The 26656-nt window shown below is 32.4% G+C and overlaps 1 protein-coding gene across 1 annotated transcript; it reads right to left on the bottom strand.

The window, feature by feature from the left end:
* Positions 1 to 412: 412 nt before the first annotated feature.
* LOC124531696 (glutamyl aminopeptidase) lies at positions 413 to 23117 on the bottom strand. Its single transcript, XM_047106194.1, has 18 exons — positions 22877 to 23117; positions 16241 to 16447; positions 15428 to 15783; positions 14174 to 14309; positions 13110 to 13386; positions 12296 to 12466; positions 11715 to 11812; positions 11334 to 11468; positions 10633 to 10799; positions 8846 to 8989; positions 8168 to 8253; positions 6924 to 7054; positions 4493 to 4693; positions 4014 to 4090; positions 3741 to 3889; positions 2660 to 2789; positions 1953 to 2175; positions 413 to 733 (listed from the first exon to the last, which is right to left on the bottom strand). The coding sequence occupies exons 2-18, from the start codon at positions 16445 to 16447 to the stop codon at positions 581 to 583; spliced, it is 2841 nt and encodes a 946-aa protein (XP_046962150.1). The 5' UTR covers positions 22877 to 23117; the 3' UTR covers positions 413 to 580.
* Between the last annotated feature and the right edge of the window lie 3539 nt (positions 23118 to 26656).

Here is a 26656-nt window from a genome sequence, read left to right as displayed (position 1 = left end):
AACATAGTAATTGTTATTACTATGCTCTATGTTTTAGTATAGAGTCGAGATGGCCCAGTGGTAAGAACGCGTGCATCTTATACCGATGATTGCGGGTTCAAATCCAGGCAAGCACCGCTAATTCATGTCTTTATAATTCATCTCGTGCTTTCTGAGCACGAGATGAATTATAAGAAGCGAAGCGAAGGAAAACATCGTGAGGAAACCTGCATGTGACAAATTTCATAGAAATTGTGCCACATGTGTATTCCACCAACCCGCATTGGAACAACGTGGTGGAATATGTTCCAAACCTCAAAGGGAGAGGAGGCCTTTAGCCCAGGAATTTACAGGCTTTTGTTGTAATTGTTATTGCCTTTCGTTTTATCAAACCACTACAGATGTTAAGGATCTTACGCTATGGAAACAAATCTGTTCTTTAAAACTTTTATTTTTAACATCTTTGATTTATAAAAACAATATATGAAGTTGAACATTCATTTTTAAGTAGCTCGTTACATAAAATAGAGTTATTAAGTATTTATTATTTTATAATCGTTAAGTTTTACAATGTTTATGAACACAATATTTAGGGCGTTTATTATAATCCATTGACTTTTGCTTCTAACCACGCCGAGACAGCGCTCTGGTGTGTGTTTGTCCACTTTATATTATTCCGTACATTTTCAAGGGCACGAATACGGGACGACTCTCCGGCCCCAGCATCCGGGTACTGCGCGAAAAATGCCTCCATCTGCAAACACATTATTTATTTTAGATATAATAAAAAAATTCAAACATATTCCGCCGGTTTATATGAAATGCATGAAATGCTTATATATATGTCGGATCGACAGCGACATCAGTACGGTCGTCAGGCATCATAGGGGCGTATTACAAGGGTGATCGAGCAAAGAGGAAACCGCGATTACAGGAACACGTTTATTCAACCTTTAAAGTACTTAATACACTAATTCAGTATCACGCTGTATTACACTTGGCAACGAAGCGAATGACAGTTCCTAGGATGGAGGTATTGATCTTCACGAGAGCGGAATCGCAAGTGAGTCGTCTCTGAACGCCTCCATCGGGTCGGCTCCGTCGTAGCACGAAGTTAGTCGCGTCGTGACGTCACGACAGTACTGCCGTCTCGCGGTATTCGTGCCGCGCTTCGTTTCGCTTAGGAATCCATGACCGTCTCCGACATATATAATATAAATAGTTAATAGATATTGAGCGTATACAAGTATTCAAAGGACAATGGTAAGAATTATGCTGCATGATGATTACATGATACAGCTTTGTTCGTCTGAATAAACCCCCCCCCCCTCCAATTCCGGTTATGGTTCAAATAAGGGACATAACATTATAGTTCCCAAGACTGGTGGTCCGCTGGTGGAAAGCATCTACATCTATGGACGATGGTGACCACATTTTTTTTTATGGAATAGGTGGCAAACGAGCCGGATCACCTGATGGAAAGTGACTACCACCGCCCATGGACATCTGCAACACCAGGGGGCTTGCAGGTGCGTTGCCGGCCTTTAAAAAAAGGAGTACGCTCTTTTCTTAAAGGTTCCCATGTCGTATCGGTTCGGAAAAACCGCCGGCAAAAGCTGGTTCCACAAAGTGGTTGTGCGAGGCAGAAAATGTCTAAGAAATCGCGATGTTGTGTATATATACATACATATCATATATTGTGGATATATACATATCATCAGACAGTCCGTGTGTAAATCTACCTTCATAGATGAGAAATTAATTTGCTCCACTTGTTCTTAAATAGTTCGTCACGGTAGCATGCGTAAGCGATCCCGTGGCGTCCGCCGTAAGACGGAGAGGGTACCGCTGGTTTTTAGTGGGTAAACCCGGTGTGCTTGGGCGTACTCGGTGTTCAGGGCTCCGGGGAGTCCCACACACCCCCCCACTTTCCATCACGTGGGGGAAAAAAAAAAATGTTCTTAAATAGTTACCTCTTGTAGCCTGATTTCCGTGTTGAAGGTGTCGGTGATGCCGGGGATGAGGCTTCCCAGGTAGCGGCTGTTGAGCGTGAAGCGCTCCACGAGGCGCGGCCAGCGCGCGCGCACGTGCGCCCACACCGACGCCGCGCCCGACGGGTTCGCACTGATCGAGTTTAACACGCTGAGGTAATCCTGACTTCTTATATACTTTTCATCCCATGCCAATTCTAGATATCTACAATTAAGGTATTAGCAGATTAGTATTTTAGTTTATATTTTGAGTATTTACTTCAAGTAATAAAAGAGTCGAGATGGCCCAGTGGTTAGAACGCGTGCATCTTAACCGATAATTGCGGGTTCAACCCAGACAAGCACCACTGATTCATGTGCTTAATTTGTCTTTATAATTCATATCGTGCTCAGCGGTGAAGGAAAACATCGGGAGGAAACCTGCATGTGACAAATTTCATAGAAATTCTGCCACATGTGCATTCCACCAACCCGCATTGGAACAGCGTGGTGGAATATGTTCCAAACCTTCTCCTCAAAGGGAGAGGAGGCTTTTAGACCAGCAGTGGGAATTTACAGACTGTTGTTGTTGTTGTAATAAATGCCTATGCCTATAAATATTTTATTTTATAACTATAACGCTCGAACAAAAAAATTAGGACAATAATTATCGCCGAGTTTAGGACAACGCCATTAAGTGCTAAGAATACCTCTCCAATATGTTAACGTCTCGAGGAGCGGACAGGGCGTTCCTCAGTTTCGCTTGTTCTTGTACGTCTTCCTCGTTCAAGTAGATTTTCCATAACATGTCCCATTCTTGTTGCGAAGCTGCTTTCATTCCTATTCAAAGTCAAAAAATCACATTAAAAAAATGTTTTGATCTCATTGTAAAGAGCTACACCTAACTGACAAATTTAAAGAATTTAACTATTTAGTTGATATCAATATCGCGCTACAATAAACACAAAATTGAAAATGTATAACATCATGGAAAATGGGCCTGTAAAATTAGACTGCGCTATGCAGATCACAGGAGGTGGCTCTAAGCTTCTTAGATATCAGTAAGGATAACGCCCCTATTCTCCATGACTATAATCATAACTAACTCAACGATCCAACACAAGCTTAATCTATGAGTTTAATTACAATTGAGAATTGATGCTGAAATTAAGTTATTTTAAACATTAAGTTGTTTTTAATAATTTTTAATATTAATTATATTATAGTTCTCATAAAGGTATTTATCGAGTTGGGAAGAAGATTATCATCGCTGTGGTTATCATGTGGGACATTTATTTTAAATCATAAGCCCTTATAGATTTTAGCAGGAAAATCATTGATGTCACTTGTTATTAATAACTTACAAAATCGATCAGTAATACCGTCAAATAGACTTGAATACTATTATATACAGATTGAAATTATATGGTAGAATTGCAGATAACTTTTAATTTTTCTCTTTCAAATAATTACTACTTTCATTAGTTGCCTTGGGTTAGTATATTTCTACACAACATCTTGTATTTGGTGAAAGGCATGTCATTCGAGATCTTGAATAATCTGATGTACATTTGTAAAGAGAAAAAATGGCGTTTAAATGATGGCGAAGTTTTAACGGAACTTTTGAAGAAAAATTAAAGTGGACATAATAATACATCTAAAGATATATTAACAACACGCATATGCTCTGCATCCACATAGTAGAACTGTTAGCAAGTTGCATTGAATATGTGAATTTAAGATTTGTTTATCTTTATTCCGTTGGTATAAGGTGTATAATCGCATACTTACCAAAATAATAGACAAAATCTCTCAAGTCCGGCTCGATTGTCGTTTCGTTGGGCGCGTTCAGCCAGGTCAGGAATATATTCCTGACCTTCTCTTCAGCCTCAGGCATTTGATAAGTCGTGGACAGTGACAAAACACGCGTACGTAATAAGCTATGATAAAAAATTAAATACTTAATATACGAAATTTTTTGCAACGTTTTCGTTTAGCGATAGAATTTTAAGTTACATTGCCATGCGCTAATAAATACTACCAAATTATAAGATCCGTTATTACCCTTCGATAACGCCTAGCTTCGTTTTCTCCCAAGTCTGCGTTAAGTATAAGGGCTTTACCAAATGTTGTACATATTTCTGAAACAAGTGATGTATATAAGTTTCTATTGTTGAGCTTCAATGGATAGGCAAACTAACAAGTATGCTCTGATGGCAAGTGGTCCCTACCACCTTTGTGTCGTCAAGGCCTTATTAACCTTGGGAACTAAGATGTTATATCCCTCGTTACAGATACGTTAAATTTACTGACCCATCCTTGAAACCGGAATGCAGTCATGCTACATATTACTTTTTGGCGATAGAAAATTTGAGTACTACCACTTTTCATGAAGCTCTACCAATCAAGTGATTTATGTAACCAAATTATATTTCTCAATGTTTTACAGCAGCCTTTAGGGCAATATGAACTTAAATATATGTAATTATAGAGTTTAATTTTAATCAAAGAATTAAATTACATAATCGTAAAATTCAACATACCTGTAGATTATCATGAGCTGTTGTATTCAAAAGTTTTTCGGAAAGTATAGCGAAGATGGAGGTAGCGGTTTCCCACGGTACAAAATCTTTTTCAACTATCAGGTAGGTGGATAGATTCAGAGCCGTTTCATACGGTATCACCTGGGCTTCGGCGAGAGCGAACACGTCGTCGAGGAGATGCGCTCGATCTGAGATTGTAAGCTGAAAACGGATATTAGTATGTAGCTGTAGGTAATTCAAGTGCAAACTGGATATTAACAATACCCTTATAACAAAGGTATCATCAACTCGTTTCTACAACAATAAATTAACGTTGTATTTCTTTTGAGACTAAATACTAATTATAATTACTTATGAAGCTAAAGCATTTTTAATTTCAAGTCACTCAACGACATATGCTCGACGTTGTTTGATTGATTTACGATTTGGACAACCTGCTCTATGATGTTCTCTACATCATATATCATTACATGAAATATGTGGAAAACTATTCCATAAAAAAAAATTGAAATTGGAAATCAGCCAAATGTGCCAGCTGGTGATAAATAGTACCATCGGCCAATGAGTCCAATTGCTTGGAACCTTGGAAACTAAGATATAATTTTCCCTGACTGACTCATCCTTCATACTGAAACACAAACATACAAAGTATTGCGTTTTGCTAGTAGATTGTACATTAAAGACGCGTCATTGACAACTAATTTTATTTTATTCTAACGAAACAGATAAAGCTTTAACTACAACCTCTTTTTAATAAGTAATAAAATTAAACTTGAATAAGACATGATGTACACACAAAATACAAAACTTAATAGCGCTAAGGTGATATGACTAAAACCTTAATAATATATGAAGAGTGGGCGTCCACCTCCACTGGTTTTAACAAAGCACCTACTCATTTATTAAAAAAAAAAATAGGATATACAAGAGATATTTTTTTTATGCTCGCATTATACTTGGTTAATCTAATCTTGTTTTTTTTACTAGTCTAAGCAAATTTCTGTGTATGTATCAAAGTAATATTTAAGCCTTTATTTCTTCTGCTCATTTTTCGTTTTGTTTTGTTTTTTTTTTTCACTTTTGTTGTTGTAGCGAGTAATAGTAATTAATAGTTACATTAGCATGTAGTGTTTGCTTTTAAATGATTTTACATAATCTTTGTATGCATATCTCTAATTGTATATTTATGTTATAATGACAAATGTAAAATCGCTAGCAAACCCAATAAATAAAATAAAAATAAAATTATTTAACTGCGAGACATGAGCTCAACAACAAAGTATGTCCCCGAAATGAATGCCGAGTATCTTTATGTAGACCACACTAGTCAGTGTTAACAGAAGTGTCGTCAAAGAAGGCAACATGTTTCGCGTCACGTACATTTAGCGTTGCGGGTCATGCGTGTTTCGGTACAAAATGTTCGCTAGTGTATTCGTTGTTTAGTATGGTTCGATGGAAGACGTGAATAAATTCATTTTTAATTCCTACTAGTTGGTGCGCGCGGCTTGCTCGCGTATTAGGGATCGGTTGTCACGTGTCAGGCAAAAAATGTCTAAAAGTGTATTAGTAATTTCATCATATTCGGTTCATTAGTTTGGTAGTGAAATCCTCCTCTCCCTTTGAGGAGAAGGTTTGGAACATATTCCACCACGCTGTTCCAATGCGGGTTGGTGGAATACACATGTGGCAGAATTTTTAAGAAATTTGTCACATGCAGGTTTCCTCACGATGTTTTCCTTCATCGCTGAGTGCGAGATGAATTATAAAGACAAATTAAGCACATGAATCAGCGGTGCCTGCCTGTATTTGAACCCGCAATCATCGGTTAAGATGCACGCGTTCTAACCACAGGGCCATCTCGGCTACTTACTTTCACATTTATAATATTAGTATAAATTCTTTAATATTGCAAACGAAACCACACCGCGTTTAATGTTACAACTACATTAGTACTAATGCTCATGAAGCCTACCAATGACATCTACAGTGATATCTACCACTGACAACTGTGCTCGATAGCTACCCAATCGATCGATCAGTTTTTCACTATTGTATTGTACCTCGTAGAAAATTATCATCCATTACGAAATATAAGTAAAGTAACAGCCTGTACATTTCCCACTGTTGAGATAAGGCCTCCTCTTCCATTAAGGAGAGGGTTTGGAATATATGCCAACACGCTGTTCCAATGCGGGTTGGTGAAATGCACATGTGACAGAATTTCGATGAAACTAGACACATGCAGGTTTCCTCGCGATGTTTTCCATCACCGCCGAGCACGAGATGAATTATAAACACAAATTAAGCCCATATATATAGTGGTGCTTGCCTGGGTTTGAACCCGCAATCATTGGTTAAGATGCTCGCGTTCTAACCACTGAGCCATCTCAGCTCTTCGAAATATAATACGTCTCTTGAATACAATACATACCTGTTCGGTTTTATTCTTAAGTTGCTCCGTTAAGTCTCGCCACATATCGTCCGGGTAGTTCACTCGGTAATACCCAACTTGATTGTTATTTATTTTCAACCAATCCTCACCCTCTTCCAAAGTCAGCGTCACTGGTAATGAATGAAACATATAATATATTTAAAACAACCCCAAGTGTCGTTGGTCAATTTTAGATCTGTATTTGACGGCATAGCGTTACTTTTTAACTTTTTTTTATGGTATAGGTTGGCGGACGAGCATATGGGCCACCTGATGGTAAGTGGTCACCATGACCCATAGACAATGACGCTGTAAGAAATATTAGCTATTCCTTACATCGTCAATGTGCCACCAACCTTGGGAACTAAGATGTTATGTCCCTTATGCCTGTAGTTACACTGGCACACTCATCCTTCAAACTGGAACACAACAATACTGTTATTTGGCGGTAGAATAACTGGTGAGTGGGTGGTACGTACCCAGACGGGCTTGCACAAAGCCCTACCACTAAATATATTATATTATATTTAATTTTTAAGAATATATGACACATTTAATATATTCTTTAATTAGAACTAAAACCGTTCGCATCATGTTACACTATAAACTATCTAAGTGATGAGAAAACACGGAGCACAAACTCCAAAAATGCACCAAAGATACCAATATAGAAAACCGATAAGAATTTTAGTCAAAGTATACGAAATAACATATGTCGAGGCGAAGGAACTTTCGCAAATAATTTAGAAATAACTGCAAATCAATTATTTTTATATTTATATTGAATTATTTCTTATGATTGAAGTTTCAAAACGTCACCTCTTTTTCTACTTATATCTGTTATTAGCTTCCCACCTCCACCCTTCAAATAGAAATTGAGACAAATCTTAAAATATGCTAAAATACTTCTTTAAAATAAATGTAATATAAAATCCGAAGACCTCCCTGGTCGAGTGTTGAGTACACCGGTTTTCATGGGTACGCCACTCCGAGGTCCCGGGTTCGATTCCCGGCCGAATTAATGTAGATTACTTTTCTATGTTATCTTGGATCTGGGTGGTACCGCCGTTACTTCTGATTTTCCATAACACAAGTGCTTTAGCTACTTACATTGGGATCAGAGAAATGTATGTGATGTTGTCTCATATTTATTTATTTATTAAATTCTATATAACGTTTTGAAAGCAATTGTTATTGTTGGGGACAATCAATAGACATTAATAAGTTATGCGATCGGTACTCACCACTGTCTGCATTATCCGGGAACCACAGTATGTTTTCATTGGCACCTTGTTTAGTGGCGTATGTGACTGGGACATACCAACGATATCTAAAACGATTGCAATACTTTTATTATTATTATTTATTGTATTTTACAGAAAAATATTTTACAAATTTAAATCTATAAGAAACTTTTTCTTTTATTCCGTCAGTCGAATTACCAGACCATAATTATATGATAAAACTTTAAAGGCAACTTATCTAATATTTCCATGATTCGGATGTATTAATTTCTCTTATTCTTTTTTTATAACATATAACTTCCCCAATAAACAAAATAATAAAATATTTTTTTCTTTGTTTCAATATCACAATTAGATTAATTATAAATTATATATATTATTAAAATCATTTAAGACAACAGGTTAATGTTTTGACAGAAAATAAAAAATATATATATAAAACAGTGTTGCCAGACTGTCGTAATTTTGTAAAACACTATTTTGTATTTAAGTCGAATTGGCTTCACTTTGAGTTTCATAATCTATATTTATCAAATACTTTTTATTTGGTGCCTAACTAAAAAATAAATACTCCAAAAATATAAATAAGACTTATGTTTTTTACATTTTAAATTATATAAGTAGCGCTTTGCTTTAAATTAGGACTAAAGACTATAAAAACGCAATATAGTCCCTTACTTGTAGTTCGAATCTTGTTTGACTACCGCCTCTGGGTCAATGAGGAACCGTTTTTGTGTGATGACGTAAGTGTTAGCTTTGTCACCCCGTGTCACGGTTAGCAGTGGGTAACCCATTTGCCGAGTCCATGTATCCATTATATACCTAAAATTTTACAACAATAAATAGATTAATTAATTAAATTACGGGTCAATGGCATGCTTAGGTATTGAAGCAAAATTCTTAATAAAATTTTAACATAAAGAAAAACCGCCTTCAAACAAAACACTATTTTAAAACAAATGAATATGCACTAAAAAGTAATAAAAATAATTGCGTATTCAACATATTTTTTAGAGTCCTTGTAAAATTGTAAAAATAGTAAAATGAAATGAAAAAGTCGATTTACGATTATATAATTTAGTTATAATTATTGCTATATTTGGAGTCGGTGTCAATTCAAAATTTTATTTATTTTTTGATTTTAAGTGAAGCTGGTGTTGAATAACTAATTTTTCATAATATGGATAGATTAAGCGTTCCGTTTATATGAATCAGAAACTACTTCGAGGACAATTTCAAAGGACACTTGCGAATAAATCAAAAATTGACTTTCGAAAATGCGGCTTTAATACGTCGTGCGGCATAAACTACAAGGATCCCTCGAAAGAGCTGTAATCGATCTCGACTAAAAACCTTTGAAAATGAGCTAATATATGTCGCACATCATATGACATCACATTACACACACAAAATTTGATTAAAGATAGTAAGAAATTCTACTCCATATCGCACCACAACTGTAAGCCGTATAGGATTTTCATCACTAAATAGTATAAAACGAAGTCGCTTTCTCTGTCCCTATATCTTTAAAACTACGCAACGGATTTTGATGCGGTTTTTTTAATAGATAGTGTGATTCCAGGGAAAGGTTTGTATAAATAATACATGAACAATATAGTAAAGAAACACTGATAATTTAAGAAGTTTGCAATGTAATGTCGTAAATAAACAAATTCTGTAGTATATTTAGTATCAGTATTGCACCCGTGCGAAGCCAGGGTGGGTAGCTAGTTGATTATAATATTCGACTATGATAATTACATAAACATAATCACATTACGGAAGGTGACTCAAACATCCAAATAACCTATAAATAAAAGATTCGACCGAGTATCGCTAACGTGCTCCTCAGAATTGTTCCGTTCCCTTCCGTTCCGTTACTTTGTCATGGATCCTGTGCTCAGAACCTTACCAAACTTTCACCAAGCTATCCTTGAAGTATATATTTTATAATAAAATAAGAATCATCAAAATTGGTTAACGTGATTTTCAGTTATTCACCTATTTGTCGCGCATATACATAATGCAAGTTTAAGACTTATGTCGTTTTCATACGGATACCATCATCGGAAAAAAATAAAATTAAAATGGGACCCCACGGGAAGCACTACCTTTAATTGATAACCTCCTCCTTTTTGAAGTCGGTTGAAAATAGTGAACTAAGGTCGACACGTAAGGAATATACGATATGCTCAGGCAACCTTTCCTTTCCATCCTCCTCATACTATTATTCACGGTTTATATAAAACTTACTTAAAATTAAACTTACATCTTTATGTCGTTTCAATTCACTGGATAATTTACATTCAATATTTTCGGAAATTTTTAAGCTCACTTACTTCCTACAACTAAATTCATGGTTAAATGTACGGCACAGGATTTTTTTTTTTTTTAAAAAAGAACTATTATAGTTTGATACAAATATGGTAATATCTTAATACTTTATGAAAGAAGGTAATACTTACATAAGATTTAAACCTGGATTGTTTTTAGTAAAATAGGGTTCTAGGGATGTAAGTAGATCCTTCGTAATGGTATTGCCAAACTCATACTTCTTTAAATAGTCCGACACTCCTTTACGGAAATTTTCTTCTCCAGTAAACCCTTCCAACATCCTCAAAATGGAAGCACCCTGGAACAAGTTGATATGATAAATAAAATCCTGACATACATCAATTATTAAAAAAATTGTCAGCAGTAGGCTGCTGAGGTAAGGCTGTCACTATCCCTGAGATTTGTGAGCTAACGCACTATTCTGTGGATTAAGCTTAAATAAATTACATGGGTCTTATGAACTTATGGTTAAAGTTCGTGTATTGTAACCACTATCTCGGTCTCTGGTCTTTCTCGGACAAAATGTTGTGTAACCAGGACGATGCCCCCACTACTACCAGAGTATGTATATTGGGTAGTCTTTAAGATCGGCTGTCATTGTTGCTGTACTAGAAAATTATTTTGAAAAAACAACGTCAAGACGGATCTAGAAATCTAGAATCCCGGTAATATTAATAATTACACAAGGAAGACAACTGGCACACAATACGAAAGATGCCAAATATACCTATAATCCTAAAATTTTGATTATGATACTTTGAGGAAGTAAAAACATACACAATATACATCACAATGTAAGTAAGATTATCAAACATACAGTACATATTCTTACCTTGTTGTAAGATATGGAATCAAATATAGAAGTAATCTCGTCGGGAGTCTCAACTGTTTGCACGATAGGATGACTTGACAGTTTGGCGTCGATTACTAGCACTGAGTGTAGCGTCCTCGTTAGAAATTGATCCAACTGTAATATTAAAATATTTATTTCAAATATTATTGACTACACTTTAACAGCCTTTGCTTAACAATGTTTATACATAAGGCTTCTACACATTTGCAGCCAGTAATAATATAAAAAAATAGTTGTTAAATTAAAGAATATTGCTATTATTGATTTGGCAAAAAAATTGCAGCATTGTTTAATTAATCATCTTTTAAGAAAATTTATAATTAAAGCCTTACATAAATTTATTAAATAATTGTTATATACCATTGTCCATGAAGGTTCTATTGCATTTAATGATTTCACTTGCATATAAGATGCAAAACCTTCATTCAACCAGACTTCATCCCACCATTTCATAGTAACTAAAACGAAAAAAAAAACATAACAAATACATGGCAAAGCTAATTCATTAATTCTAAAGTTATATATCAAGTAACCTATATGTCAAGTTTGTAATAGAGATAATTTATCCTAGTTATCTATATTCCAAACTGGACTGGTCTCACTTGACTTTTTAATCTGACTTGTGGTATTATAAATAAAGATATATGTATTAGGTAATGGTATAAATTTGTACAGCACAATCTACATTAGTATTATAAATGTGAAAGTAACTTTGTCTGTCTATCTGTCGCTTTTTCACCAAACCGCTGTATGAAGTAATAACTTGATCTTCAGGAACAAACATAGGCTAATTTTTTGTCTAACACATGACAACCAATAGCCTAAAACACGAGCAAAGCCTCGGGTGCTAATAGTAGTGCATATTTAGATTGCTTTTTAATTCCCTTTCCATAGGAACATATCTCATTTATATAATTGTAAAACAACCAAACATTGCTTACCTAAATTTCCAAACCACATATGAGCCAATTCATGAGCAACAGTGTTAGCAACAGCAATTTTGTTTCTAGATGATGCAGTTGCCTCATCAATTAAAAATGAAGTTTCTCTGTATGTGATCAGGCCCCAATGTTCAGTGGCACCTGACACATAATCAGGAATAGCAATCATATCTGTAACAAAGAAGTATTTAACATATTCAATTTTGTAAACAGTGTAACTACTCATAGCCAATCAATCACTCATATGCCAAATATATATGTACAAATGTTGAGAAAGTTACAGTGCTTCATTTAATTCTTCCATAGATTCTTTGGATCGACATTTTGAATAAATGAATAGGTATTTACATTCTATTTACTCCATTAATGTGAGAATTCACAAGTTCTTGTAATAGTTGAGTTGAATTAAGAAAGACTTTTGTGTAATGAATTTGTCAAATCATTGAAAGTAGTAAACATATATTATATATTTATTTGACTAGGGTTTAATGTTATAGTTTTTAATGCATATATATTCAATTGCAGTTAAACAAAACTTATACCTCAATAATGATAAATCAATTATAATAACTTTTATTGAAGCAGACTTATAGACACTTCCCATATTTCAAAAAAGGGTAAAAAAAATTGAGAACAATGAAGGAAGAAACAGAAATAATACTCTTTAAAAATCAACACACTTTGAGACTTTGGAAAATAAGAGAATTTAACATATTCATACAATTTAAATAAAATTTTAATTATATCAATGGAATGATTATTTATATAAATATATTACAAAAAAACGTACATAGGGTTCTCTTGTAATACTTACCCAATTTAGGAAGTGGAAAGGGAACCTCATAGTATTTGATATAAAACTCTGTTACTCTCTTTCCAATATCTTGGGCAAAATCAATCTTGTGAGTTTGATCCTTTTGTGCAAATGATCTCAATTTGAAATTGTTTCCAATACCATTAGCTATGATTTCAGCTTCTTTGTGATCAAAGTTACAAATGACAAAGCATGCTAGGTATGTTGACATTGGAACACTGGTCGCAAAAGTTACAGACTCAGTGTTAGTGGAAGAATCTCTCTGTGTAGATATTTCCTATAAACAAACATATAGTTCAATATTGTTAATATATACATCTATTTGTAAGAGATATGTTTACATATTTGATATGTTAAGTTATCTGTAGTTGTGATAGTGATTGACATATTTTCTTTTAGTGCTGATAATATTGAAACAATGTCAGTCAAATTGTTGTTATGTTATTTATTAGCAAATTTGTGATTTTATATTCGTCTGTATATTCTAAAAAGAAGAAATTGTATATTTTCTCGAAAAATATATTAAAACAACCTAAATGTAATGATTAAAGAAATATTAAGACTGCACTGAATATTATGAAGTGTATAAATTATAGAATTTGCATATTATTTCCTAAATATTAAGCTTCTTTTGTGAATTTAAGTGGATGATTTATCTATTATCATATCTATGAAATTTGGAGTGACACAAAAGATATAAACTTTTTTTATCAATTGTTTTTACTGATTTTTCAAAAGTCTAAACTGTTATTATACATAGTGTAGTATTTTATCATTTATGGTTTCTGCATATGTTTTAAGAATTACATAAAAATCTTTTCTTTTTTCTGTAAACAACATTAGTAATCTACTTTTTTTTATATTTTACCAGTTCATCTTTTGAATAAATTTATCATGCCTCAAATTCATCTATGAAACTCTACTCACTACTCAGGTATAAATAGTAAGATTTTGGTACATACATGTGCAATCAATTAAATTAAAATTTAAAAATATTAGTATGAGATACAAGAGTGTATTTTGCTGATTTTATTACTAGAATTACCTGTAGAAATTTATCTTACATTCATATTAGATAGTGCTATATAGTCCACAGGTTTCACCAAAGTAATATCATATGTGGCTTTGAATTCTGGCTCATCGAAACATGGATATGCTTGGCGAGCATAAGTTGGCTGGAATTTACTTGCTACCATAGTGCTGAAATACAAATTTATTTATTATATATATGACATGTGACATGTTATCATATTTTTCACTGAACATAAAGTACAAATTGTACTTTTTACCTGTTATCTTTTAGACGGGATAAATAAAATCCGACTATATTACGAGTTAAGTTTCCATTAAATTTAATATTTAAATGATATTTTCCAGGATTGAGATTTTTATCAAATTGTATTAACAATTGTTCCAGAGATTTAACTTCTAAATATTTTGCAACAGAAATTTCTGTTAAATCTTTATAAACCTTCACATCACTGATGTCTAAAAATTTCGTGTGGAGGGATAAAAAGTTCCTTTCGTTTTCTAGGTTTACATCTATTTTGACATTCCCTTGAAAATTACCACTTTTCAAATCTGGATTTAGAAGTAGTTGATAATGTAAAGGGCGAACAGACGATGACAGTCTCTCAGAGAGTTTTATTTTATAAGAATTTTCCATTGCTTCAAAACAATTTACAGATTTGAACCGGCAAAATTGTTTAGTCACTCTAAGCCTCAATATACATCTAACACTTATGAGACTATATGCAAATGTTGTAGTCATCTATTTAAGAAAAGGATCTCTTTACTATTCTACTATAAACTATCAAACAACATATTTGGATAAAAGAAAATAAATAACGATTGCGTGATATGCGTGCCGTTTCCAATTTATTTAGATTATGTCAAATTGACTCATATTTGACACTGACAGTTGTGCCTATGAATGTTGCCAAAGGGCAAGGATAGTACGACACAACTAAGATGTAGCATCGGAAAAATTCGTAAAACCAATCACATCCGAATTAAGTACGCTATCCCTAATTATCAATATTTATTTCTTATGTGAATATGATCGTTACACAAACGTAATATCTTGTACTATCATGTGATAGTACAATTATATTGCATTTAATTAAATTTCATACAATTCCATTCCTATTTGACATATAATTGTCATTATTTTTCTGGATTTGGAACCCAAAACCTTAATTTTGGTCCATTGTCATTCCCATTTAGGTATTATACAGTTGTTCAAGATAATTATGGATCATTTATATTGTGACATTTTTTTTAAATAATTAAAAGTCTGCGTAATATTGGTTACTTACTCTCCATTTTTCATTGTACTTTCATAAAATCCTACGATTCCTCCGTCTAATCTTCCAGAAAACATAATGTCAAGCTTATAATTCGCATTAGGTTTTATTTCATTGTGCAAATTCACCTGAAGAACTTCTGCTGCATTTAATATATTAGTAGACGCAACTAGTATAGTTTCATTGTGGAAGTTTTTCAATTTAACTTCAAGTATGCTTAAATCCTTAGCGTGCAAATATATTGAATCCGTAGATTTTAAAACATTAAGCGAGATAGTTACTTTGCCTTCAAAAGTTTTATTTTTAATATCAGGCCATAGTTTTAAAATATAATTGGTAGGTTTTACATATTTTGAAAGTCTCGTACTCTGAAAAAAAAAATCTTTGTAAGCTCAACCTTTAGCAACGCCTGAAATTTAAGTAGGTACTGAAAATACATTTTTTACGTTGTTCCCAATTAATATACTATTTATGAAAACACTATAAAGTTGCTACTTTATTATGTACATGTATGGGTGATATTTATTTATGAAAATTATGCATCGGATTAATACTTTTAGTAATTCGGGTAACATTACAATAATTTGGTTGAGGAGCAAGCTTGGAACTACATTTTACCACGAGGTGAATGATAAACACAAAATAATCATATGAAAATTGAGATCTGCTTGCCCGGATTTAAGCTCTCGATTTTCTGTTAAGATTACCTTTGTGGACTGTGCTATCTTGACGACATGAATATATAATAACTATAACTAATATAACTAAAACTAAAGGTAATTTAATTCTTAAATTTTCAAAACGATTTAATGATCTTGTACTAACCTCTGTCATACTCGTATTTATTTGTTCAAGTATTTTTCTATTGGTCTTCTGTCCCATGATCTTTTGACTGTTGAGTCTTATTGATCTTTTAAGGTTTCTATTTTGTATTGACAAAACTAAAGTTGAAATTAATAAGCAAAATGCTAGCGTCGCAAATAATATAAGAAGTTTGTTATTGAACACCCATTTGTAGATTCGAGGGGCCATCTGAAAATGATATAAGAACATTCTTACATTGGCGGTAGAAGCTTGATCGGCTACAAGACGAATATTGTGAAGGCTGGTCGGACAACATCACTCATAGTTCATGTTTACATTCTATACTCTGTATATTATAGGCACTATTGATAAATAGTCTATACTCTCGTAAATAGGTAATTATTTATTGTAGTAAAATTGTACGGAGACGTGATCTGCCTTCTTTTACAGAATTTGACTTTCTTTGAAACGCGCTGAATTGTCTGGCCAATTTTTTATGCAAAAAACATTCACATTTACTAATAAATATTAGTTATCGACAAATATTGATAACTTTGGGAGGAACGGCAACAAACACAGCCTTCTTGAGGCTAGGTGTTTATTTTTATAATGAATCCCTGCGGGAAAGTTTGCGTTTATCTACCTATTAATTGTTATGTTTGTAGTATGATAGAAATTTGCAGTATACGTAATAATACGTATTTGGTTAGCGTCCCTTGAGATTAGTAGTCGCGATCGAAATATATGAGGAAGGCGATATGAGATTCAAAATATTATAACAATAAGCTGAGGCGGTGATTCTAGCGCATTTGAATTTAAAAAAAGAAATTTATTTTTGTAGCCTAAATTACGTCTTATTATATCAGCTTTTTACCAGTTAAAGTGCTATCCAAATCGGTCCAACCGTTCTATAGTTTAGCCGGAAGAGACAGACAGACATTTTTTTTTCACTTTTACCGCTTTAGTGTTATAAACAGACACTCCAATTTTATTATATGCTTAGATAAAATGCTATCCAAAATTATGCAATTTTAATAACGCAATAACAAAAAGACAGGATCCAGATTACATGTTTAGCGGCCCAACTTAAATGTACCATCGTATCTCGTCAGCGATTGCATATGTAAGCTCCAACTTGTATAACATTATATTAAGTTTAAGATGAAGTTATTTAAAATTGTTAGCTAACTTATCAACTTTAAATGTGTAGTACGTCTAATGGCTCATTGGGTTTGTCAAATCAAATGTAGATACGACATTATAAGATTTGGTTTAATCAGAGCCTTAAACATTTTGTTTAGGAGCACGTATTCCAATGGGTTATCTTGGTGCTGTCACGTGACTTATGACATGTAGCGTAATGTAGTGGCCAGACATAGACGCGTATATATAAAGTACTTGTTGGAGTTGTAGTACATGCTCTGAAGTTAGTACAACGCCGTCGCGAGTGGCTCTACTGCCGTGGCCATATATATCTGAACAACGGGTTGGATAACATTCTTCCTTTTAAGGTCCTTTTAAACTTCTTTAGTTTTGATAGATTCCACTTCAAAATAGCTAGAAATATAAGTCGAACATACATTTAATATTAGGTAAAAAAAATTCTTTTTAACGGATTATGAATATTTTTGTATTTATTTGAATAGACTTTTGTGTATGTGTCGTGTTATTATGTGATTGTAGATATTGTTATTAAATATCATATATTAAATCCTAATATTATGATAATATGCAAGTTGATTAACATTATTTTTTTACCTTTTTAGTTTTAATAATAGGTACTACTTTTGTACAAATGAATTAACCATGAACAAATAAAAAATATATATTGTGCTTTCTTTTTATGTAAGCCACGCTAAAGCGACACTCCGCATGTCCTTGTAATTAACCCGAAATTAATTGAAACGCAAATGAGTCATTTTAACTATAAAGCGTGCCATGCATGACTTGCATCTGTATTTCAGTTAAAAGTTTGTATAGAAACTTTTAACGTGTATTTACATTTTTAAGCTACTTAAGCTATATAGCTTAGCGTTTTTAAACAGTTAAAATAGTTAAAAATAAATAATAATAAAGTAATTATTAAATTAACGCCATGAACCCATCAAGTAATAATTTATTTCTTTGAAGAATGGATCAACAGACAACATCAGTGTGTTAACCGTATAAAACTCTTATCTTGATTTATTATGATTACGTTTTATACTTAGGTTCTTTCAAATAAGAAAGAGCATTTTGTTAATCGATTCAATATCTGTACCTAATTAAAAAACAATCATAGGAGAATAGAAAGTAGTCATAACCGTTTAGGAAATTACCATTTAAATGATTAAAATCTGTTTAAATGTATTTAGGAGATTCCTTTATCTAGATACAACTAGATACAACTGGCTGGATAAAAAGAAAAAAAAATAAAGTAAAAAAAAAACAAAAGCGCGCGAAATTGAATTAAATCGCCATTATTTTTTCTTTTTGGGCGCCGGCTGTAAGACCGATATTGGCGCGACTTGTAATTTGTTAAAAGTGTTGTGTTTTATTTATACTTGGAAGCTGAACTGAGTAAGTAATTTACTTCAATATGTATGATTTGGTGATTTATTTCTCATTATCATCATAGTATAAAACAAAGTCGCTTAGGTACCGCTGCGTGTCCCTATCGCCCTTCATGGGCAATAAAAAGATAAGTAACAAAACGTAAAGTTCCAGGAGAATTAAAAAACATGTTTTTGTTAATGGCTACTCAAATACTACACTTAGAAACATGTACCAAGAAGAAACGTAGATTTTTGAAAGATTTAATTTAATAATGAGTATCTCCTGTAACTTATGTTAACACGGAGATATTTCAAAAATAAAAAGTTTTTTTTATGGAATAGTTTGGCGGACGAGCGTATGGGCCCCCTGATGGTAAGTGGTCATCATCACCCATAGACAGTGACGCTGTAAGAATTATTAACTATTCCTTACATCGTCAATGCGCCACCAACTTTGAGAACTAAGATGCTATGTCCCTTGTGCTGTAGTTACACTGGCTAACTCACCCTTCAAACCGGAACACAACAATACTGCGTTCTGTTGTTTAGCGGTAGAATATCTGATGAGTGGGTGGTACCTACCCAGGCGGGCTTGAACAAAGCCCTACCACCAAGTACCTCCTGTGCTGCATATTGGAAGATATCATTTTATTCTTAGGGTTTCTAGAGTCTAAATGCAAATAATAATACAATGATACCATTTTGTTTCCGTGAATATTCTGCTAGAATGTTATGTTTTGTACAATAATAAAATCACAACTGCTTTTATCATTAGCTAGTCGAGAAGTTTTCACGAGAAAATAATTGTTAGGCTGTTTGTCATACAATAAGATATGAATAAAAGTACAATATATTTTTGTTCTTGAAATATCAGGCATGAGTAGAATTGTGGAATAGCAGTGTAATATTGTAGAATCGTAGTGTAATATTTTATAACTTCGTAAGCGTCACTACTATATTTATGATAAATTGAGCAGATGTATTAGTATCCGAAGACCTTAAGAATGACAAAACACTAAAACAATGATAATGGAAAATATAATTTTGTTCCCCGGGAACGACGACTATGTATGCTTAGATCTTTAAAATTACACAACGGATTTTGATGCGTTTTTTTTTTTTAATATTGAGTAATTAGAGAGGAATGTTTTAGTATACAATGTTTTAGTATATAATATATAATAAAACATAGACAATATAGTAATACTGTAGTGTATTTAGTAACAGTATTGCACCCGTGCGAAGCCGGGGTGGGTCGATTAATGTTATATAAGAGAATTTCGAAGTTGGAACAATTTTTGTTTTATTAGTAAATTGTTTAAGGTAATTTATATTCTTGTCTTTTTTTTAATCTGTTTCACTTCTGTATGCTAAATATATCGACAGGTTATCACTTCACATACTAGTTCCTATGGATGATAGTGAACACTTATTATAGGATGATCTTCCTAAACAAACTCAAAATCCAATATCCTGTAAATATCCTTTAATTGGGTCTAGGTTTCTCATTAATTATTGCAGTATAAATTAATGACATTACACGTGAGATTCATTCGACACATACAGAGATTCATACCATATAAAACTGACTTATGTCACCATTTTACATCAGTGTATAGCACTCGAGATTAATTGAAGCCTTGATTAGAACTTGCGACCTTCGGTTTAAGACACGTTTTCTACCAACTGGGTAATCTTGACGATATCGTTATACTTATAGTGAGATGTCGAATGATATCTCAATATGATAATAGTATTTTATTACAGATTAAGAATATTCTCGTATTGAAATGTATGCGCATGCGCTGGTTTACATTATTTCCTAGCACGAGTGCATGAAAGTATTAAAAATGATTTTATCTACCTTATGTGCTCAGTAGGTACAATTATCATCTTTAACGGGTAATTAAATGATTTTTCTGGACAACATAATCAATTTTAGTCTTAAAATATTCCATTAAGTTGTATCTTAATACGAATATTGTTTTGACCTTAAAAGGGAAGACTAATCTGAAATCATAAGATATATATATACCTTAGTATATTTATTTCTTGTTTGAAATAACAATGTTATTCATATAGTCGTTTATAAAATATTGTTTTTTGTTACTAAGTATCTACACGACTTACAAGCGCAACTAAAGTTAAGAAATGTCTACCCATGATCTTAGTTCAGTTGCATAACCTGTTTGCAAATGTATTTAAAAGATTTAAAGGAAAATGAGGTAATTTTTATTATTTACGTACCTACTGTGGCTTGTACTGTACGTACTATAATATTTTTTTCACTAAAGAAATCCATATTTTATTAGATACATTAATATTTATATCATTATCGTTGAAATTTAGTACAAAGAGAAAAAAAAATTGGCGAATATTCTCTTTTTGAATAATGGAGATTTAGATAGTAGATAGTAGATCATATAATTAGGTACAAATTCGTTTTCAGTAATCACTCAAACAATGAGCTATTCTAATAAAAATAAATGTATTATTCTCTAATAATTTAACTATATTATAGCAAAACCTTGGCCTATTGAAGTTACGTCGACTTAATGAAGTAAAAATATTGCCTTGTTTTTTATGTTTACTGTTAAATCAATGTAACTATGTCAGTTATACTAAGCCAGTTAATTCAATTTAAAAGTTACCGAAAATGCCGAGCTATTCGATACAAATGAATTTTTAATGAAAACTTTTTTTGGTATACAGCTACTCGAATCGCTACACTAAAGTAATACGAATTTATTTTACTGTACGGTTTGACATTTATTGGCATACTGTAAATCAATTTCGAAACTAAATGAAACTAATCTAGACTCAATAGGTCAAATAAAGAATTGATATAATAGGCTATTTGATTGGTTTTTAAAATCCATTTTATATTATTTAGTAGAAGTTAAGAATGTCTTAAATTTTCGCGATTATTACACATTTAAATAAAACTAATTATAACGGATGAATCGCGTATATTGATTATTTTTAAACATCCCGACGTTTCGAGCACTTTGCAGTGTTCGTGGTCACGGGTAGACTAAGATGACATTTGTCTATTTGAAGAACAAAGGAAATATTATTAGTTTGTTAATAATATTTCCTTTTTCATCCGTTATAATTAGTTTTATTTAAATGTGTAATAATCGCGAAAATTTAAGACATCCTTAACTTCTACTAAATAATATAAAATGGATTTTAAAAACCAATCAAATAGCCTATTATATCAATTCTTTATTTGACCTATTGAGTCTAGATTCGTTTAAAATAATCAATATACGCGATTCATCCGTTATAATTAGTTTTATTTAAAAGAAGTTAAGGAACCCAGTAAAAGTTGTGTTTTTTATTTCTAGTACATATTTGCCGAAAAATATCATATTAAAAATTCCATATTTAAATAGCGCGCAAAAACGCTACTTGGACAATATGGCGCTGCAATAGGGTCGGTGACGTCACTTTCCTGTATTTTAATCTGTGGTACATATAGTACAAAAGCAAAGTTTACAAGAAAGTGACATCATCATAAACCCGGCCAATCAGGAGCGTTTTGTTTCACGTGACAAACGTTTGAAAATTTGCATTTTTTTATGGATTTTTGAATAAATTAAGTATTATTTCAACTTTTGTTAGTAAATAACCATTTTTAAACTATATACAATGATTACAATAATTCACAATTTATTTTTCGCATTGTCAAATACCCTATTCTAGTGAAAACTGATAATCCATGTAATAAAACGGGTCGGCTAAATAAACCTACTTTAGCATGACATTTTTCTCAGAAAGAGACTTTCATAAGAGAGTCGCAGATATGCGTGGAGCGATGTCAATAATAATTTTGGACTTCTTTAACGAAGATGTTATCAAAGATTCACATTTTTTTGTAAATTTATCTATAAAAATATATTTATTGTCATAAGAGTACATCATTTCTTTTTAATTGAGAAAAAAGGTAAGAAATTTATAAAGGTTTACGACAATATATTATAATGTATATTATATTAATAATATATATATAGGTATCTAAGCATGTATGATTACACGCTTAAACCAGAACGTAACACGTTATCCCTATGTTCATTAAGAGTACACCTTAAAAAATATATTAATTATTTAGCGTACGAACCTTTAGTGAGATCACTTTTACTTAATTGTGTTAAAAACAATTTTAGATTGAACACGTACACTTTATTCCACTCTGTATCGTTTTTAACTGCGCTGAATGTCATTAGGACCGTGATAAAAATATAATGTAAAAGAAACTGACTATACGCAATAGTTAAGTTACGAAATAATCTTTTCACTCGCGAACCCGACAGTTGATTGTGCGATGACAGTGACCAGACTGGTGGGAGGCGTACTACGTTTATTACAAACGTAAATATACTTACGTTACAGGTAACACTATTACTTCAATGGCTATCGACGTTGTAACATAAACATATCGCTAGAGTCACTCGAGGAGACTGTTGAAATTGATGAGTTTTGATACCTAACCTTTATTTCTATATTTGATAAGAATACTCAGATAACAATTTGTTTATAGCGGACGATGAGAAATCTGAGCGTTTTATTTTTCATAAATAAATAGTGAATTCTTTTATTATTTTTAAATAATTATTTTTGTTTTGACGGTATCATTGTAAAGATGGATCTTTTATTCTGTTTCCTATTTGAATGTCTGTGTTACATATTAATAGCAGCTGCTTATAAGAACGTTATCTGCGTTACATAAGGTAAAAGAGATTTGTAAGCTAAATTTCTTATTTTAACATTTATTTTGCATTGTATAACAATCTCTGGCGCAACTTGTAACTATGTAACACTATTATTTTATTGGATTTAAATATTATACACCCGAGAATATATCGGGTATTTGAACCATAAAACAGACCAAAAGATACACATACAATAGAAGTTGCTACATATGTAATAAGAGCGATGGACTCGAACGTACACGTAACGTCGAATGTAATCATAAATTGTTATTTATTTTTGCTATACTCTTTGTATTAGAAACGATGCAGAACATATTACTTGTAAAAATATATATTTGGACATACACGTAAGTAGATATTGATATAATTTATTTTAATAAAAAATAACCATTTTTGAGTTATCACGTTTTTTAAGCTTTTTCAAAATTTGTTAAAAATGCAACTTCAAAAATTTATGTAAAAGAAAGTATAAATTAAAATCTACTTTTTTATGAGGAGGTCTTCGGAGGTTATCAATTCGTCTGTTTTTTTTGTTTGTTACCTCATAACTTTACACTGGGTGAAACGATTTTGATATTTATTTTTGTTTGAAAGCTAGCGCTTCCCATGTGGTCCCATTCTGATAATGGTATCCATATGAAAACCATAATTATAAGTCTTAAATTTGCATTACGTATGTGCGCGATAAATAGGCGAATAACTGAAAATCACGCCAACCAATTTTGATTCTTCTTTTTTCTAAGAAATATTTTGAATACGTAATTATATTTTTTCACTTTTTAGTGCATATTATTTTGTTTTGAAATAATGTATTGTTTGAAGTCGGTTTTTTCTCGTTGCAAATCAGTGTTAACTAAGTCGGTAGCAGGGCGATTAAGTAATGGCTTTCCATAATCAATAAATGCCAAATTTTAAATTAAAATACGTAAATATTCGAGCAACACTAATGCTTCAGCATATATCACTGGTGTGAAATCTAAATTTGGATATTTTTTTGTTCGTCCAACTCGATGCAGTATTTTTAGTGTCATATAATTCTTATATTTTTCCCACAGAGTCGATGATTGTGTTGGAAAACATGCTGTCAAAATTATTGCAAACTGTTGACGAATGTTATTCGGTGGCGATGTCAACGCTGCATCAGCAACTGTTAAATCCCGATGATATCTGCTTCCAGTAGTTGCAACTCGCAACGTGCGTCTTGATATATATTAAACATTCGACCGTTAATTGTTCGCAAATATTTGAAATACCTCCATTTATTAGGAATTTATAGAACTTACCGATAAATACATATTAATGTCGAATAATAAATATCGAGACAAATAATTATGAAAAAACTATCCTATCTTTTGAGGTGGACCATATGCTACATGGTTACAAAATTTTATCAAAATCCGTTCAGTAGTTTTGGAGTTTATCGCTAACATACATGACACGAAACTTATATATATAAATATGTATATAAGTCAGTAGATTAAATGATTTGTATGCAAAAGTGAAACATTAAAAATCAGTCAAACTCTAATCGAACTAACCATAAGTCGGAGTTCACAGTCACTAAGCAATCATATACAATTACAATTTTATCCTCATATGATTGATTGTATTCATTGTCTTTCTCGTGAATTTATTTTAATTTTCAAATAAGGTTTCACGTTTCATGGATTCACATTCACGGTAATGTGAATCCATGATGTATGTAAGCCTTTTTGTCGATATAAAATTGGATTGTTAATTGTAAAGAACGCGTATGAAAGTTAATTTAAACTGACCAAATGAGCTTGCTTTGTTCATTCTCAGTAATCCGTCCATTTCCCATTTTGCTTATCAACCACAATACTTTATAGCCTTAAGACGTATACAAATAGGTATACAGTTATGAGTGACACGCTTTTGTGTAGATCATGAACGTTGCATGTTTTAATTACTAAATAAACACAAAAAAATCGGTATTACTAATACTTATAAAAATCTTAGGTCCATATGCTACGCTTACGTTATTAAAAATGTGACAGTGGTTTAGAGACATATATGTAGGTATGTACGAGTTACGAATATCAACAAACACAGGGCATAGAGTTTAATTATTCTATTAATTAGTACAAGTAGTAGTAATAGTAGTCATTCAATTACGTCACCGGCATACAAATTAAGTCAAATGCATCCGTTCTCTTTGTCAAATCAACCTTACGAAAGCACGTTAAGCCGATGTGTCGTTACTGTTTTCTTTTTTCTTGTAATGTATTTACCATCTATTGTATTAGGTATATGGTCAAACAGCAATACTTGGCATTGTTGCGTTTCAGATTGAAAGGTAAGTGAGGTGGTGTGACCGATGCAAGGGACATAAAATAATTGCGAATTTCTTGATTAAAATAAATGACCCTATAAACTAATAATTTAGTTTAAAGAAATAAGAACCTTCAAATGAATTAGTTCATTTTATGAAATTCTTTATCGAGGTTTCGTTTATAACTGCACTGCAAATTCAAACAATTCATGTCTTTGTCTATTTCTTCTTCTAAATTCACATAAATGATTAATCGTATCTTGTAAGAATAGTAACGTTTGCGCAGATTTAATATTTATAATACAACGACGTTGATTAGTATGTAGTACGATGATGTAAGAAATTTTACATCTGAAATATTTGTATTGGCTTCGTTAATTCTTATTTTAGTAAATAAACTTAAAATAATACTAAATGGTTTTTAGAAAAAGAAACTTGGTAAAAAAGCATCATAAATGTCTTCCTTTGAAAAGACGTTGTTTCTTGCCGTCTCCTCTCGCTGAATCTGCTTTCTGAAACGGAGGTAGTGTGTAAATTTGACGTTTAAAAAACGCTTCATTTTGAAGTTTAAGAGCACAGGTGATTTTTGTCACGGTGAGTTTAAAGTGTTTGTCATTGTCACGTCACGTTTCCAAAGTGAAGTGCGCTCATTAATAGAGACAGTGACATGACAAAACATTTTAGAAATAGAAGTGTCATTTGCCAAACCTAGGCAAGCACCACTGAATATCCATTTGCTTAATTTGTGTTTATAATTAATCTTGTGCTCGGCGGTGAAGGAAAACATCATGAGGAAACCTGCATGTGTCTAATGTCATAGAAATTCTGTCACATGTGTATTCCACCGACCAGCATTGGAACAGCGTGTTGAAATATGTACCAAACCTTCTCCTCA

This window comes from Vanessa cardui, chromosome 8 (assembly GCF_905220365.1).
Source record: "Vanessa cardui chromosome 8, ilVanCard2.1, whole genome shotgun sequence".
NCBI lineage: Eukaryota > Metazoa > Arthropoda > Insecta > Lepidoptera > Nymphalidae > Vanessa > Vanessa cardui.
The sequence above is the reverse complement of the archived record's forward strand: the minus strand, read 5'-3'. Positions and strand labels throughout refer to the sequence as shown.